Source organism: Rutidosis leptorrhynchoides, chromosome 9, assembly GCF_046630445.1.
Source record: "Rutidosis leptorrhynchoides isolate AG116_Rl617_1_P2 chromosome 9, CSIRO_AGI_Rlap_v1, whole genome shotgun sequence".
Classification (NCBI taxonomy): domain Eukaryota; kingdom Viridiplantae; phylum Streptophyta; class Magnoliopsida; order Asterales; family Asteraceae; genus Rutidosis; species Rutidosis leptorrhynchoides.
The window spans coordinates 333495862-333514717 of NC_092341.1; the positions used below are offsets into that span (position 1 = coordinate 333495862).

The 18856-nt window shown below is 36.8% G+C and overlaps 1 protein-coding gene across 1 annotated transcript; it reads left to right on the top strand.

Annotated features, from left to right (window-relative positions):
- The first annotated feature begins 15387 nt into the window (after nt 1–15387).
- LOC139869077 (uncharacterized) lies at nt 15388–17840 on the top strand. Its single transcript, XM_071857404.1, has 4 exons — nt 15388–16755; nt 16908–17091; nt 17209–17285; nt 17469–17840. Exons 1-4 carry the CDS (start codon nt 15388–15390, stop codon nt 17838–17840), a joined length of 2001 nt encoding a protein of 666 aa, XP_071713505.1.
- The last annotated feature ends 1016 nt before the right edge of the window (nt 17841–18856 follow it).

Genomic DNA, 18856 nt, shown 5'->3' on the forward strand with positions numbered 1-18856 from the left:
AACATAGTTGAAGGGTTTTGGCATCTGCAAAAGAAATAGAATGTGATAAAGTATTGTAAAAAGTCAATATTTATCAATGTAAAAGTCATTTTATGTCAAACAAAGACAAACTGTTTTGGCTTCTACAAAAGAAATAGGCTATGATAAAGTACTCTAAAAAGTCAATATTTGTGAAAGTAAAAGTCATTGTATGTCAATTTAAGTAAAACTGTTATGGCTTATGCTTGTTTCCGAATCTAAGGATGAGCTTAATAGAAGACTTGAGCAATGGAGGGTGGCCTTAGAAAGTAATGGGCTACATATTAGTAGACAAAAAACGGAATACCTTAGATGTGATTTCGATAGGAACAACGATGAACTAGATGATGGAGTGAACATCTGCATTGGAGACCAAATCTTGCATCCACAAACTTCGTTTAGATACCTAGGTTCGGTGCTCCACAAATCGGGGAGGATAGATGAAGACGTGTCGCACCGTATTAAAGTAGGGTGGCTGAAGTGGAGAGCGGCGACTGGAGTCTTATGCGACAAGAAGATCCCCCTTAAGCTGAAAGGGAAATTCTTCAAGGTGGCAATTAGACCTGCCATGTTATATGGATCAGAGTGTTGGCCAATGACGAAGGTGCAAGAGAGAAGGATGGAGGTGGCAGAGATGAGGATGCTTAGGTGGACATGCGGTAAAACCATGTTGGATATGATCCCGAATAGTGTATTTAAGGAGAACCTGAATGTTAGAAGCATCATAGACAAGCTAAGAGAGGAACGACTTCGATGGTTTGGACACGTGAAGAGGCGGCCTCTTACTGCCCCTGTTAGGAGGGTAGAGGTACTTACGGTTGACGGTGTAAGGAGAAGGGGTAGACCGACTCGTAGGTGGGAGGATAGAATTAAGCTCGACATGAAGGAGCTTTTATTGACCGAGGACATGACTTCTGATAGGAATTCGTGGAGGGCTAGAATTAGATTAGACGAGTAGTAGTTAGTAGGTATGTGGGTAGGTGTGTATGTGTGTATGTGTCTTCTGTTATTGTGATCTATGTACGAATGTCTATGTATGTATGTATCTCCTTGTGGAGTTATTTATGTATTCTTATGTATGGTTGAGTATGTATGGATGTTTGTGTATGTAGGTATGTAGGTTTCTAGGTTTGTATGTTTATGTTTGGGTGTTTGTGTGCATAAATGCGTGCTTTATGTATGCTTATGTATATATGTATGTATGTGTGTGTGTGTGCGCGCTGCGTGCATATGTTTTGGTATGCATGTATATATGTATGTATGTGTATGTATGTATGTTTGTACGTATGTATGCGTGTTTGTGTGTGTAGGTATGTGAAATGTCCCGTTCTTATTGATTAAAAACGTTCCATATTAATTGATTTCGTTGCGAGGTTTTGACCTCTATATGAGACGTTTTTCAAAGACTGCATTGATTTTTAAAACAAACCATAACCTTTATTTCATAAATAAAGGTTTAAAAAGCTTTACGTAGATTATCAAATAATGATAATCTAAAATATCCTGTTTACACACGACCATTACATAATGGTTTACAATACAAATATGTTACATCGAAATCAGTTTCTTGAATGCAGTTTTTACACAATATCATACAAACATGGACTCCAAATCTTGTCCTTATTTTAGTATGCAACAGCGGAAGCTCTTAGTATTCACCTGAGAATAAACATGCTTTAAACGTCAACAAAAATGTTGGTGAGTTATAGGTTTAACCTATATATATCAAATCGTAACAATAGACCACAAGATTTCATATTTCAATATACATCCCATACATAGAGATAAAAATCATTCATATGGTGAACACCTGGTAACCGACATTAACAAGATGCATATATATAAGAATATCCCCATCATTCCGGGACACCCTTCGGATATGATATGAATTTCGAAGTACTAAAGCATCCGGTACTTTGGATGGGGTTTGTTAGGCCCAATAGATCTATCTTTAGGATTCGCGTCAATTAGGGTGTCTGTTCCCTAATTCTTAGATTACCAGACTTAATAAAAAGGGGCATATTCGATTTTGATAATTCAACCATAGAATGTAGTTTCACGTATTTGTGTCTATTTTGTAAATCATTTATAAAACCTGCATGTATTCTCATCCCAAAAATATTAGATTTTAAAAGTGAGACTATAACTCACTTTCACAGATTTTTACTTCGTCGGGAAGTAAGACTTGGCTACTGGTTGATTCACGAACCTATAACAATATATACATATATATCAAAGTATGTTTAAAATATATTTACAACACTTTTAATATATTTTGATGTTTTAAGTTTATTAAGTCAGCTGTCCTCGTTAGTAACCTACAACTAGTTGTCCATAGTTAGATGTACAGAAATAAATCGATAAATATTATCTTGAATCAATCCACGACCCAGTGTATACGTATCTCAGTATTGATCACAACTCAAACTATATATCTTTTGGAATCAACCTCAACCCTGTATAGCTAACTCCAACATTCACATATAGAGTGTCTATGGTTGTTCCGAAATATATATAGATGTGTCGACATGATAGGTCGAAACATTGTATACGTGTCTATGGTATCTCAAGATTACATAATATACAATACAAGTTGATTAAGTTATGGTTGGAATAGATTTGTTACCAATTTTCACGTAGCTAAAATGGGAAAAATTATCCAATCTTGTTTTACCCATAACTTCTTCATTTTAAATCCGTTTTGAGTGAATCAAATTGATATGGTTTCATATTGAACTCTATTTTATGAATCTAAACAGAAAAGTATAGGTTTATAGTCGGAAAAATAAGGTACAAGTCGTTTTTGTAAAGGTAGTCATTTCAGTCGAAAGAACGACGTCTAGATGACCATTTTAGAAAACATACTTCCACTTTGAGTTTAACCATAATTTTTGGATATAGTTTCATGTTCATAATAAAAATCATTTTCTCAGAATAACAACTTTTAAATCAAAGTTTATCATAGTTTTTAATTAACTAACCCAAAACAGTTCGCGGTGTTACTACGACGGCGTAAATCCGGTTTTACGGTGTTTTTCGTGTTTCCAGGTTTTAAATCATTAAGTTAGCATATCATATAGATATAGAACATGTGTGTAGTTAATTTTAAAAGTCAAGTTAGAAGGATTAACTTTTGTTTGCGAACAAGTTTAGAATTAACTAAACTATGTTCTAGTGATTACGAGTTTAAACCTTCGAATAAGATTGTTTTATATATATGAATCGAATGATGTTATGAACATCATTACTACCTCAAGTTTAGTAGGTAAACCTACTGGAAGTGACAAGAAATGATCTAGCTTCAAAGGATCTTGGATGGCTTGAAAGTTATTGAAGTAGGATCATGACACAAAAACAAGTTCAAGTAAGATTTTTACTCGAATTAAGATAGTTTATAGTTATAGAAATTGAATCAAAGTTTGAATATGAATATTACCTTGAATAAGAAAGATAACCTACTGTATATAACAAAGGTTTCTTGATCTTAGATGATTACTTGGAATGGATTAGAAAGCTTGGAAGTAAATTAGTAAACTTGAAGGGATTTTTGAAGTGTTCTTGAAGTGTTCTTCCTATGATGATTATAGCTTGATTCTTGAAGTGATTTTTGATGAAGATGATGATTAACTACTGGAAAAATACGTTCATAATAGTGTGTGTGTGTTGAGAGAGAATTAGAAAGAGAATTGGAAGTGAAATGGAGTGAATGATGAGTGGTAATTGGTGAGTGGTGAGTGGGGTTAAAAGGAGTTCTAGTTAGTTGACTAGCTCATGGTAGAAGTTAAAATTGATTAGTCATACATGACATAATCAAGAGTGGAATCCCATGCTAGTTCCTATTGGTATATACTCATAGTAAGTACGTTTTGAAGCTGTGTATAATACGGGTAAGAATACGACTAGAATTCTTTATGAAAGAAAAGAATGGAAAAGTAACTGTAACCATTTTCGTTAAGTATGAGTGTTTTGATATATGTCTTGAAGTCTTCCAAAAGTATTTTAATACATCTAAATACACTACATGTATATACATTTTAACTGAGTCGTTAAGTCATCGTTAGTCGTTACATGTAAGTGTTGTTTTGAAACCTTTAAGTTAACGATCTCAATTAATGTTGTTCACCCATTGTTTATTATATCTAATGAGATGTTAAATTATTATATTATCATGATATTATGATATATTAATATATCTTAATATGATATATATACATTTAAATGTCGTTACAACGATAATCGTTACATATATGTCTCGTTTCGAAATCCTTAAGTTAGTAGTCTTGTTTATATGTATATAACTCATTGTTAATATACTTATGGAGATACTTACTTATCATAATCTCATGTTAACCATATGTATATCCATATATATATCGTCATGTCGTTTTTACAAGTTTTAACGTTCGTGAATCGCCGGTCAACTTGGGTGGTCAATTGTCTATATGAAACATATTTCAATTAATAAAGTCTTAACAAGTTTGATTGCTTAACATGTTGGAAACATTTAATCATGTAAATATCAATCTCAATTAATATATATAAACATGGAAAACTTCGGGTCACTACAGTACCTACCCGTTAAATAAATTTCGTCCCGAAATTTTAAGCTGTTGAAGGTGTTGACGAATCTTCTGGAAATAGATGCGGGTATTTCTTCTTCATCTGATCTTCACACTCCCAGGTGAACTCGGGTCCTCTACGAGCATTCCATCGAACCTTAACAATTGGTATCTTGTTTTGCTTAAGTCTTTTAACCTCACGATCGTTCTTCGATGAATTGGAGTTTTTCGTTGATTTGGATTTCATCTAACGGAATAGTGAGATCTTCTTTAGCAAAACATTTCTTCAAATTCGAGACGTGGAAAGTGTTATGTACAGCCGCGAGTTGTTGAGGTAACTCAAGTCGGTAAGCTACTGGTCCGACACGATCAATAATCTTGAATGGTCCAATATACCTTGGATTTAATTTCCCTCGTTTACCAAATCGAACAACGCCTTTCCAAGGTGCAACTTTAAGCATAACCATCTCTCCAATTTCAAATTCTATATCTTTTCTTTTAATGTCAGCGTAGCTCTTTTGTCGACTTTGGGCGGTTTTCAACCGTTGTTGAATTTGGATGATCTTCTCGGTAGTTTCTTGTATAATCTCCGGACCCGTAATCTGTCTATCCCCCACTTCACTCCAAGAAATCAGAGACCTGCACTTTCTACCATAAAGTGCTTCAAACGGCACCATCTCAATGCTTGAATGGTAGCTGTTGTTGTAGGAAAATTCTGCTAATGGTAGATGTCGATCCCAACTGTTTCTGAAATCAATAACACATGCTCGTAGCATGTCTTCAAGCGTTTGTATCGTCCTTTCGCTCTGCCCATCAGTTTGTGGATGATAGGCAGTACTCATGTCTAGACGAGTTCCTAATGCTTGCTGTAATGTCTGCCAGAATCTTGAAATAAATCTGCCATCCCTATCAGAGATAATAGAGATTGGTATTCCATGTCTGGAGACGACTTCCTTCAAATACAGTCGTGCTAACTTCTCCATCTTGTCATCTTCTCTTATTGGCAGGAAATGTGCTGATTTGGTGAGACGATCAACTATTACCCAAATAGTATCAAAATCACTTGCAGTCCTTGGCAATTTAGTGATGAAATCCATGGTAATGTTTTCCCATTTCCATTTCGGGATTTCGGGTTGTTGAAGTAGACCTGATGGTTTCTAATGCTCAACTTTGACCTTAGAACACGTCAAACATTCTCCTACGTATTTAGCAACATCGGCTTTCATACCCGGCCACCAAAAATATTTCCTGAGATCCTTGTACATCTTCCCCGTTCCAGGATGTATTGAGTATCTGATTTTATGAGCTTCTCTAAGTACCATTTCTCTCATATCTCCAAATTTTGGTACCCAAATCCTTTCAGCCCTATACCGGGTTCCGTCTTCCCGAATATTAAGATGTTTCTCCGATCCTTTGGGTATTTCATCCTTTAAATTTCCCTCTTTTAAAACTCCTTGTTGCGCCTCCTTTATTTGAGTAGTAAGGTTATTATGAATCATTATATTCATAGATTTTACTCGAATGGGTTCTCTGTCCTTCCTGCTCAAGGCATTGGCTACCACATTTGCCTTCCCCGGGTGGTAACGAATCTCAAAGTCGTAATCATTCAATAATTCAATCCACCTACGCTGCCTCATATTCAGTTGTTTCTGATTAAATATGTGTTGAAGACTTTTGTGGTCGGTATATATAATACTTTTGACCCCATATAAGTAGTGCCTCCAAGTCTTTAATGCAAAAACAACCGCGCCTAATTCCAAAACATGCGTCGTATAATTTTGTTCGTGAATCTTCAATTGTCTAGACGCATAAGCAATCACCTTCGTTCGTTGCATTAATACACAACCGAGACCTTGCTTTGATGCGTCACAATAAATCACAAAATCATCATTCCCTTCAGGCAATGACAATATAGGTGCCGTAGTTAGCTTTTTCTTCAATAACTGAAACGCTTTCTCTTGTTCATCATTCCATTCAAATTTCTTCCCTTTATGCGTTAATGCAGTCAAGGGTTTTGCTATTCTGGAAAAGTCTTGGATGAACCTTCTGTAGTAACCAGCTAGTCCTAAAAACTGGCGTATGTGTTTCGGAGTTTTCGGGGTTTCCCACTTTTCAACAGTTTCTATCTTTGCCGGATCCACCTTAATACCTTCTTTGTTCACTATGTGACCGAGGAATTGAACTTCTTCCAACCAAAATGCACACTTTGAAAACTTAGCGTACAATTCTTCCTTCCTCAATACTTCTAACACCTTTCTCAAATGTTCACCGTGTTCTTGGTCATTCTTTGAGTAAATAAGTATGCCATCAATGAAAACAATGACAAACTTGTCAAGGTATGGTCCACACACTCGGTTCATAAGGTCCATGAACACAGCTGATGCATTAGTTAAACCAAACGGCATGACCATAAACTCGTAATGACCGTAACGTGTTCTGAAAGCAGTCTTTGGAATATCATCTTCTTTCACCCACATTTGATGATACCCGGAACGTAAGTCAATCTTTGAATAAACAGACGAGCCTTGTAGTTGATCAAATAAGTCGTCGATTCTCGGTAGTGGGTAGCGGTTCTTGATGGTAAGTTTGTTCAACTCTTGGTAGTCGATACACAACCTGAATGGACCATCTTTCTTCTTGACAAACAAAACAGGAGCTCCCCACGGTGATGTGCTTGGTCAAATGAAACCACGCTCTAAAAGTTCTTGTAATTGGCTTTGCAGTTCTTTCATCTCGCTGGGTGCGAGTCTGTAAGGAGCACGAGCTATTGGTGCAGCTCCTGGTACAAGATCTATTTGAAATTCAACGGATCGCTGTGGGGGTAATCCCGGTAATTCTTTCGGAAATACATCGGGAAATTCTTTTGCAATGGGAACATCATTGATGCTCTTTTCTTCAGTTTGTACTTTCTCGACGTGTGCTAGAACAGCATAGCAACCTTTTCTTATTAGTTTTTGTGCCTTCAAATTACTAATAATATGTAGCTTCGTGTTGCCCTTTTTTCCGTACACCATTAAGGGTTTTCCTTTTTCTCGTATAATGCGAATTGTATTTTTGTAACAAACGATCTCTGCTTTCACTTCTTTCAACCAGTCCATACCGATTATCACATCAAAACTTCCTAACTTTACTGGTATCAAATCAATCTTAAATGTTTCGCTAACCAGTTTAATTTCTCGATTCCGACATATATTATCTGCTGAAATTAATTTACCATTTGCTAATTCGAGTAAAAATTTACTATCGAAAGGCGTCAATGGACAACTTAATTTAGCACAAAAATCTCTACTCATATAGCTTCTATCCGCACCCGAATCAAATAAAACGTAAGCAGATTTATTGTCAATAAGAAACGTACCCGTAACAAGCTCTGGGTCTTCCTGTGCCTCTGCCGCATTAATATTGAAAACTCTTCCGCGGCCTTGTCCATTCGTGTTCTCCTGGTTCGGGCAATTTCTAATAATGTGGCCCGGTTTTCCATATTTATAACAAACTACATTGGCATAACTTGCTCCGACACTACTTGCTCCGCCATTACTCGTTCCGACACCATTTGTTCCTTTCGTTCTATTAACCCCTGGTCCGTAGACCTCACACTTCGCCGCGCTATGACCATTTCTTCTACACTTGTTGCAAAATTTGGTGCAGAACCCCGAGTGATACTTCTCACACCTTTAGCATAGCTGCTTCTGATTGTTGTTGTTGTTGTTGCGGTTATTATTGTTGTTGGGATGATTGTTGTAGTTGCTGTTGTTGTTATTGTTGTTGTTGTTGTTGGGCCGTTTGTTGTAGTTGCGATTGATGTTGCGATTGTTGGGATAATTGTTGCGATTATTGTTGTAATTGCTGTTGTTGTATTGGTGATTCTTATCACCGTTTTCCTCCCACTTTCTTTTGACTTACTTCACATTGGCCTCTTCAGCAGTCTGTTCTTTAATTCTTTCTTCAATTTGGTTCACTAGTTTGTGAGCCATTCTACATGCCTGTTGTATGGAGGCGGGCTCGTGTGAACTTATATCTTCTTGGATTCTTTCCGGTAATCCTTTCACAAACGCGTCGATCTTCTCTTCCTCATCTTCGAATGCTCCCGGACATAATAGGCACAATTCTGTGAATCGTCTTTCGTACGTGGTAATATTAAATCCTTGGGTTCGTAACCCTCTAAGTTCTGTCTTGAGCTTATTGACCTCGGTTCTGGGACGGTACTTCTCGTTCATCAAGTGCTTAAATGCTGACCACGGTAGTGCGTACGCATCATCTTGTCCCACTTGCTCTAGATAGGTATTCCACCATGTTAACGCAGAACCTGTGAAGGTATGCGTAGCGTACTTCACTTTGTCCTCTTCAGTACACTTACTTATGGCAAACACCGATTCGACCTTCTTGGTCCACCGTTTCAATCCGATCGGTCCTTCGGTTCCATCAAATTCCAAAGGTTTGCAGGCAGTGAATTCTTTGTAGGTGCATCCTACACGATTTCCTGTACTGCCAGATCCAAGGTTATTGTTGGTATGTAGCGCAGCCTGTACTGCGGCTATGTTTGAAGCTAGAAAAGTACGGAATTCCTCTTCATTCATATTCACGGTGTGTCGAGTAGTCGGTGCCATTTCCTTCAAAATAGTCAAATGGAACAAGTTAATCATACAGAATATTAAGAGTAGTTAATAGTATTTCGTAGCATAATATGAACTCATTTATAAAAGCTTTTTCTTCATATTAGCGTTTTATAAGTTTAAATTCGGGTAGTACCTACCCGTTAAGTTCATACTTAGTAGCTAATATACAATTCAACTACTACAATTCTATATGAAAAACTGATTGTAATAATATTTCGCGTTCAAACTTTTATACAATATTTTACAAACTTACAATACCGCTTATTTTACATAAAGCATGAAATATAGCACACAATAACTTTGATACAAGATAGTTGTGAAGATAATTCTAGCTAGTACACAAGTCGTTCAGCAAAGGCAATAAAGACACGTAATTCATACGTCCAGAAACAAGTCATGCATTCTGGTTTTACTAGGACTACTTCCCATCCTTGGTCTTGTGGAACATAACCGTTATGGCCGTTGATAAGACAGCGTGTTGTAACGTCGTCAAAGGGACGAGGGTTACGTAATGACCAACAGTCTCGTAATAACCTAAAAACCTCAGTTCTTACCCCAATTACCGACTCCGTCACTTGTGGGAACGTTTTGTTTAATAGTTGTAGCCCGATGTTCTTGTTCTCACTTTGGTGAGAAGCGAACATTACTAACCCGTAAGCATAACATGCTTCTTTATGTTGCATGTTAGCCGCTTTTTCTAAATCACGAAGTCCTATATTCGGATATACTGAGTCAAAATAATTTCTTAACCCGTTGCGTAAAATAGCATTTGGGTTCCCCGCAATATATGCGTCAAAGTAAACACATCGTAACTTATGGATTTCCCAATGTGATATCCCCCATCTTTCAAACGAAAGCCTTTTATAAACCAAGGCATTCTTGGAACGTTCTTCGAATGTCTTACAAACTGATCTCGCCTTAAATAGTTATGCCGAGGAATTCTGACCGACTCTAGACAAGATTTCATCAATCATGTCTCCGGGTAGGTCTCTTAAAATATTGGGTTGTCTATCCATTTTGTGTTTTTATACTGTAAAATAGACAAGAGTTAGATTCATAAAAAAAATACTTATTAATACAAGCAATTTTTACATATATCATAAAGCATAAGCACACTATATTACATATATTACACCACACGAATACAACTATCTTATTCCGACTCGCTCGTTTCTTCTTGTTCGGTTTTGGTTCATTTTGCCAAGTTTCTAGGGATATATTATGTTCCCCTAATACGAGCCGTCGTTGTCCACATTGGTTTAGAAAAACCTGGTGGTTTAGAGGTTCCCGGGTCATTGTTACAACTTAAGGACTTCGGGGGTTGACGATACATATAAAGTTCATCTGGGTTGGAATTAGATTTCTCTATTTTTATGCCCTTTCCCTTATTATTTTCTTTTGCCTTTTTAAATTCAGTTGGGGTAATTTCTATAACATCATCGGAATTCTCGTCGGAATCCGATTCATCGGAGAATTGGTAATCCTCCCAATATTTTGCTTCCTTGGCGGAAACACCATTGACCATAATTAACCTTGGTCGGTTGGTTGAGGATTCTATTTTACTTAACCGTTTTATTATTTCCCCCACCGGTTCTATTTCTTCTTCCGGTTCCGATTCTTCTTCCGGTTCCGATTCTTCTTCCGGTTCCGACTCTTCTTCCGGTTCCTCTTCGGGAACTTGTGAATCAGTCCACGAATCATTCCAATTTACATTTGACTCTTCATTATTATTAGGTGAGTCAATGGGACTTGTTCTAGAGGTAGACATCTATCACATAATATCAAACACGTTAAGAGATTAATATATCACATAATATTCATATGTTAAAAATATATAGTTTTCAACAAAAATGTTAAGCAATCATTTTTAAAGAAAACACGGTCGAAGTCCAGACTCACTAATGCATCATAACAAACTCGATAAGACACACTAATGCAAATTTTCTGGTTCTCTAAGACCAACGCTCGGATACCAACTGAAATGTCCCGTTCTTATTGATTAAAAACGTTCCATATTAATTGATTTCGTTGCGAGGTTTTGACCTCTATATGAGACGTTTTTCAAAGACTGCATTCATTTTTAAAACAAACCATAACCTTTATTTCATAAATAAAGGTTTAAAAAGCTTTACGTAGATTATCAAATAATGATAATCTAAAATATCCTGTTTACACACGACCATTACATAATGGTTTACAATACAAATATGTTACATCGAAATCAGTTTCTTGAATGCAGTTTTTACACAATATCATACAAACATGGACTCCAAATCTTGTCCTTATTTTAGTATGCAACAGCAGAAGCTCTTAGTATTCACCTGAGAATAAACATGCTTTAAACGTCAACAAAAATGTTGGTGAGTTATAGGTTTAACCTATATATATCAAATCTTAACAATAGACCACAAGATTTCATATTTCAATACACATCCCATACATAGAGATAAAAATCATTCATATGGTGAACACCTGGTAACCGACATTAACAAGATGCATATATATAAGAATATCCCCATCATTCCGGGACACCCTTCGGATATGATATAAATTTCGAAGTACTAAAGCATCTGGTACTTTGGATGGGGTTTGTTAGGCCCAATAGATCTATCTTTAGGATTCGCGTCAATTAGGGTGTCTGTTCCCTAATTCTTAGATTACCAGACTTAATAAAAAGGGGCATATTCGATTTCGATAATTCAACCATAGAATGTAGTTTCGCGTACTTGTGTCTATTTTGTAAATCGTTTATAAAACCTGCATGTATTCTCATCCAAAAAATATTAGATTTTAAAAGTGGGACTATAACTCACTTTCACAGATTTTTACTTCGTCGGGAAGTAAGACTTGGCCACTGGTTGATTCACGAACCTATAACAATATATACATATATATCAAAGTATGTTTAAAATATATTTACAACACTTTTAATATATTTTGATGTTTTAAGTTTATTAAGTCAGCTGTCCTCGTTAGTAACCTACAACTAGTTGTCTACAGTTAGATGTACAGAAATAAATCGATAAATATTATCTTGAATCAATCCATGACCCAGTGTATACGTATCTCAGTATTGATCACAACTCAAACTATATATATTTTGGAATCAACCTCAACCCTGTATAGCTAACTCCAACATTCACATATAGAGTGTCTATGGTTGTTCCGAAATATATATAGATGTGTCGACATGATAGGTCGAAACATTGTATACGTGTCTATGGTATCTCAAGATTACATAATATACAATATAAGTTGATTAAGTTATGGTTGGAATAGATTTGTTACCAATTTTCACGTAGCTAAAATGAGAAAAATTATCCAATCTTGTTTTACCCATAACTTCTTCATTTTAAATCCGTTTTGAGTGAATCAAATTGCTATGGTTTCATATTGAACTCTATTTTATGAATCTAAACAGAAAAGTATAGGTTTATAGTCGGAAAAATAAGTTACAAGTCGTTTTTGTAAAGGTAGTCATTTCAGTCGAAAGAACGACGTCTAGATGACCATTTTAGAAAACATACTTCCACTTTGAGTTTAACCATAATTTTTGGATATAGTTTCATGTTCATAATAAAAATTATTTTCTCAGAATAATAACTTTTAAATCAAAGTTTATCATAGTTTTTAATTAACTAACCCAAAACAGCCCGCGGTGTTACTACGACGACGTAAATCCGGTTTTACGGTGTTTTTCGTGTTTCCAGGTTTTAAATCATTAAGTTAGTATATAATATAGATATAGAACATGTGTGTAGTTAATTTTAAAAGTCAAGTTAGAAGGATTAACTTTTGTTTGCGAACAAGTTTAGAATTAACTAAACTATGTTCTAGTGATTACGAGTTTAAACCTTCGAATAAGATAGTTTTATATATATGAATCAAATGATGTTATGAACATCATTACTACCTCAAGTTTAGTAGGTAAACCTATTGGAAGTGACAAGAAATGATCTAGCTTCAAAGGATCTTGGATGGCTTGAAAGTTCTTGAAGTAGGATCATGACACAAAAACAAGTTCAAGTAAGATTTTTACTCGAATTAAGATAGTTTATAGTTATAGAAATTGAATCAAAGTTTGAATATGAATATTACCTTGAATAAGAAAGATAACCTACTGTATATAACAAAGGTTTCTTGATCTTAGATGATTACTTGGAATGGATTAGAAAGCTTGGAAGTAAATTAGTAAACTTGAAGGAATTTTTGAAGTGTTCTTGAAGTGTTCTTCCTATGATGATTATAGCTTGATTTTTGAAGTGATTTTTGATGAAGATGATGATTAACTACTGGAAAAATACGTTCATAATAGTGTGTGTGTGTTGAGAGAGAATTAGAAAGAGAATTGGAAGTGAAATGGAGTGAATGATGAGTGGTAATTGGTGAGTGGTAATTGGTGAGTGGTGAGTGGGGTTAAAAGGAGTTCTAGTTAGTTGACTAGCTCATGGTAGAAGTTAAAATTGATTAGTCATACATGACATAATCAAGAGTGGAATCCCATGCTAGTTCCTATTGGTATATACTCATAGTAAGTACGTTTTGAAGCTGTGTATAATACGGGTAAGAATACGACTAGAATTCTTGATGTAAGAAAAGAATGGAAAAGTAACTGTAACCATTTTTGTTAAGTATGAGTGTTTTGATATATATCTTGAAGTCTTCCAAAAGTATTTTAATACATCTAAATACACTACATGTATATACATTTTAACTGAGTCGTTAAGTCATCGTTAGTCGTTACATGTAAGTGTTGTTTTGAAACCTTTAAGTTAACGATCTCAATTAATGTTGTTAACCCATTGTTTATTATATCTAATGAGATGTTAAATTATTATATTATTATGATATTATGATATATTAATATATCTTAATATGATATATATACATTTAAATGTCGTTACAACGATAATCGTTACATATATGTCTCGTTTCGAAATCCTTAAGTTAGTAGTCTTGTTTATATGTATATAACTCATTGTTAATATACTTATGGAGATACTTACTTATCATAATCTCATGTTAACCATATGTATATCCATATATATATCGTCATGTCGTTTTTACAAGTTTTAACGTTCGTGAATCGCCGGTCAACTTGGGTGGTCAATTGTCTATATGAAACATATTTCAATTAATAAAGTCTTAACAAGTTTGATTGCTTAACATGTTGGAAACATTTAATCATGTAAATATCAATCTCAATTAATATATATAAACATGAAAAAGTTCGGGTCACTACAGTATGTACGTAGGTTTGCCCCTGGGATGTATTGTTGATATGTATGTTTATGGTTGTTTGTATTTGATCATATATGTTTATTGCTCTTTTAGCGTAGCTTTTCTTGACTTGTTTTGAGCTCCGCACCTTTTTTTTTTTTTTTTTAAGTGAATGCACAATCCGCGTTGATCTATTGGCGACGTGACTGCCGCTTAGAGCCTAAATTGAACTCCAGGCATGATTTAAAACCCATGGAAATTTGACTCTACCATTTTCATATATATATATATATATATATATATATATATATATATATATATATATATATATATATATATATATATATATATATATATATATATATATATATCTATTTTTTTTTTGGCCGGAGGTCCTTATGGAAGCAATCTCTCTATCCGTCGAACATAGAGAGGGAGGACTCTCTAGCCTTGGAGTGTTTCACTCGGGAGGAGAAATGACTTCTCTTTATTCTAGGGTAGAGGAAGGATTGTCTACGTCTCACCTCCCCCATACCCTACACATGTGGGATTGGGTTTTGTTGTTGTTGTTGTTGTTGTTGTTCTTATGGCTCATGCTTCACAATTTGAATGTGTTATTATGTCAAACCTACTCAACATTTATCAAACTATAGTCATGGTTTTCAAATGTCTTGTGCCTTGTCAAACTTGTTAGTGTATTACGTATTATGCTTAGCCCATGATTGTATTAGTTGGGCCTAGTCCATTATAGTTTGATAGGGTTTTGCACTATATATTCCCATGTATCTTGTACTGTGTCGTTTATGGAAAATACATCATATTATTACTTAACATGGTATCAGACGATTCATCCCTAAAAAACCCTAAATCCTGCCCACTTCTTCTTCTCCAGTAGACAATAACCATCGCCTACTCTCATCCCTACTGCTTGAACTCTTCTTCAATCCTCCTTCTTTCAAACATCCCTTTATCAAATGGCACCCAAAAAATACGAAAAAATATATACGGTCACATCCGTACACCACTTAATCCCTGTAAAGCTTGATCTCTCCAAATTAAATTACACCCACTGGAAGAAACTTTTCACAACGCACTGTGCCGGTTTTGATGTGTCTAACTTCATCCTACGCGACTCCACCCCGGAAGAAAAGGCTGACCCCGATTGGGTGAAGGCCGATGCTGTGGTAAGCACGTGGATCTACCTAACGATCTCTGAGTCTCTTCTCGAACGTGTGTTAAACTCTGAGCCATCGTCTGCCTATGATGCTTGGAGTTTTCTTGACAAAGTGTTTAAGGACAATAAGCAGTCTAAAACCATGGAACTCCAGGCCGAACTTCGAGGATTAAATATAGGTAACTCCTCTGTCGAAGAATATTTTAGACAAATCGATCGGATTGCTGCTCATTTCAAAAACCTTGGATCAAATATGGAAGAAAGTGACTTGGTCATGTACGTCGTTAACGGCTTGAATGAAAAATATGCTCATACTAAACACATAATTATTCATCGTGCACCATTCCCGGATCTCAATATGGTTCGGTCCATGCTTTCAATGGAGGAGATGACCATTAATCGCACGAATCAACCATCGGCTAGCCTACCGAACTCATCACATCCATCGGCTCTTGTAGCACAAGCTCAGCCCGCAAACACCGTCAATCAAAACACCACCATATCGACTCAGGTATGCCGAAATTTTTCTAAGGGTCACTGCCGTTTTGCTGATAAATGTCGATTTCTGCATCCTGGCTCTAATCGTTCTCATGGTACTGGTAACTCACGAACACAGCAACAAATGAACAGGCCCAATTCTAGTTTGTCTCAAGCCCAATTACTTAACATTATTGCAGCCCAACAACATCAGTTGGGCCTTACTAACTCTCGGGTTCAGCTGGGATACCAAACAGGCCAGCCGCTGCTCCCCTCTCATGTTTTTGGGCCTCCAATACCACCTACTGCTTATGGGCCGCCAGCTCGCCCCACAGCCCAACAGGCCCAACAGGGACTCCTGCCCACCCCTCCTGGTTTCACAAAAGCTGCTGTAGGTCAGCCCAATTATCTTGGGTCAAATGCTACTGGACAACCTACTGCTTATTACACTAATCCTAATTCTGGCTATGCTTCATTTACTGTGGATCCAACACAAACTCAGGAAACCATTCTCCCGCAAGCTTTTAGTACTATGACACTCCAAGACTATGGAAATGCCGGGTGGCACATGGATACTGGTGCGTCCACTCACCTCACCTCTTGCATTAATACTCTTAGTACTGTTTTTAATAATCGCAGGTATCCGTCAGTTGCTGTTGGTAACGGGAGCTCCATTCCCGTGACGAACACGGTCATAGCTTGTTATCTAACGCTTACCGACCATTACACTTAAATAATGTGCTTGTAACCCCTAACATTGTAAAAAATCTCATTTCCGTTCGTCAATTTACTCGCGATAATTTAGTGTCTGTTGAATTTGACCCCTTTGGTTTTTCTGTGAAGGATTATCTGACGCGCCGTCTTCTACTCCGATGTGACGGCACCGGAGACCTCTACCCAGTCACTTCACCAGAATCGCACCCTCCACCACATGCTCTTCTTATCAGCTTTGACACTTGGCACCAGCGTCTCGTACATCCCGGACATGATGCCTTTCGAAGACTTATTTCTAATAAGGATATCCTATGTAATAAAACTGTTTCGCCCATATTTTGTCATGCTTGTCAACTTGGGAAACATGTTCGTCTTCCCTTTTCCGTTTCTAGTAATAATGTGAACTCTATTTTTGATATTATTCATTCAGATTTATGGACATCTCCTGTTGCTAGTCTTAGCGGTTTAAAGTATTACATTATTTTTCTCGATCATTACTCTCATTATGTATGGGTTTTTCCGTTAAGAAACAAATCCGACGCCTTTAACACTTTTGTACAATTTCGTTCCTTTGTAAAAACACAATTTCAAAAAGAAATAAAAGCCTTTCAATGCGATCAAGGAGGCGAATTCGACAACAACGCCTTTCATAATCTTCTTCAATCTAATGGTATTAAATTCCATTTTTAGTGTGCTCAAACTTCACAACAAAACGGGAAATCTGAACGTATGCTCCGCACTATCAACAACTTAATTCGTACCCTTCTTTTTCAGGCTCATCTTCCTCCCACGTATTGGGTTGAAGCTCTTCACATGGCTGCTTATATTCTCAACATTCTACCATCTTCCGCCATTAATCACGATGTCCCTTATACTCGCCTCTACCATCACAAACCTAACTACACCACTCTTCGTGTATTCGGTTGTCTCTGTTACCCTCACCTCAACACCACAAATAAACTCGCCCCTCGCTCCACTCCATGCATATTTCTTGGGTATCCTTCTAACCATCGGGGCTATCGTTGCCTTAACCTAACCACAAATAGAATCATTCTCTCCTGACACGTCACCTTTGATGAAACCACATTCCCTTTCGGCTCCATGACTCCCACTCAAGCACCCTCATATGAATTCTTGGATCCTCCACCAAATCTCTTCTCTTGTTCCTTTCATTTGTCTCCTCCCACCACTAATCCTACTAATGATCATCATGTTTCGTCACCGGAGTCACAGTCTCCTCCTACTGAGACTACCGCCACTACTCCACCCACCACTACTCAAAACATCACTACTGAACCCACGACTACTCAAAACCTCTCTACTCAACCCACTACTAATGAACCCACTTCTACTCAACCCACTACTAATCAACCCACTTCTACTCAACCCACTACTTCCCAAACCAGCACTCCTCATCCTACTCACCCTATGATCACACGTGCCCGACTTGGTACTACGAAACCCATTCAACGCCTTAACCTCCACACCACCACAACTTCCCCCATTCCCCGTACATACCCTGATGCTCTTCGTGACCCTAACTGGAAACAGGCTATGACTGACGAATATACTGCTTTAATTAACAACTGTACTTGGAAACTTGTGCCACGCCCATCGAACACAAACATAGTTCACTCCATGTGGTTGTTTAAGCACAAATTTAATGCAGACGGTAGCTTACACAGGTATAAGGCTCGACTTGTTGCCAACGGTCGAAGCCAACAGGCTGGTATTGATTGTGATGAGACTTTTAGCCCGGTTGTCAAACCGGCAATGATTCGCACTGTCCTTAGCTTAGCAGCTTCTCGACATTGGCCTATTCATCAGCTAGATGTCAAGAACGCCTTTCTTCACGGTCAGCTGACCGAGACTGTATATATGTACCAGCCCCCAGGGTTTCGGGATCCTCAGTTGTGACGACCCGGAAATTTTCGACCAAATTTAAACTTTAATCTTTATATTATTCCAACACGATAAGCAAAGTTTGTTAAGTTAAATCTCAAGAATTTTAAACTGTGTTCATACATTCATTATAACCTCGACCAAATTCCGACGATTCACGAACCGTTATATATAAA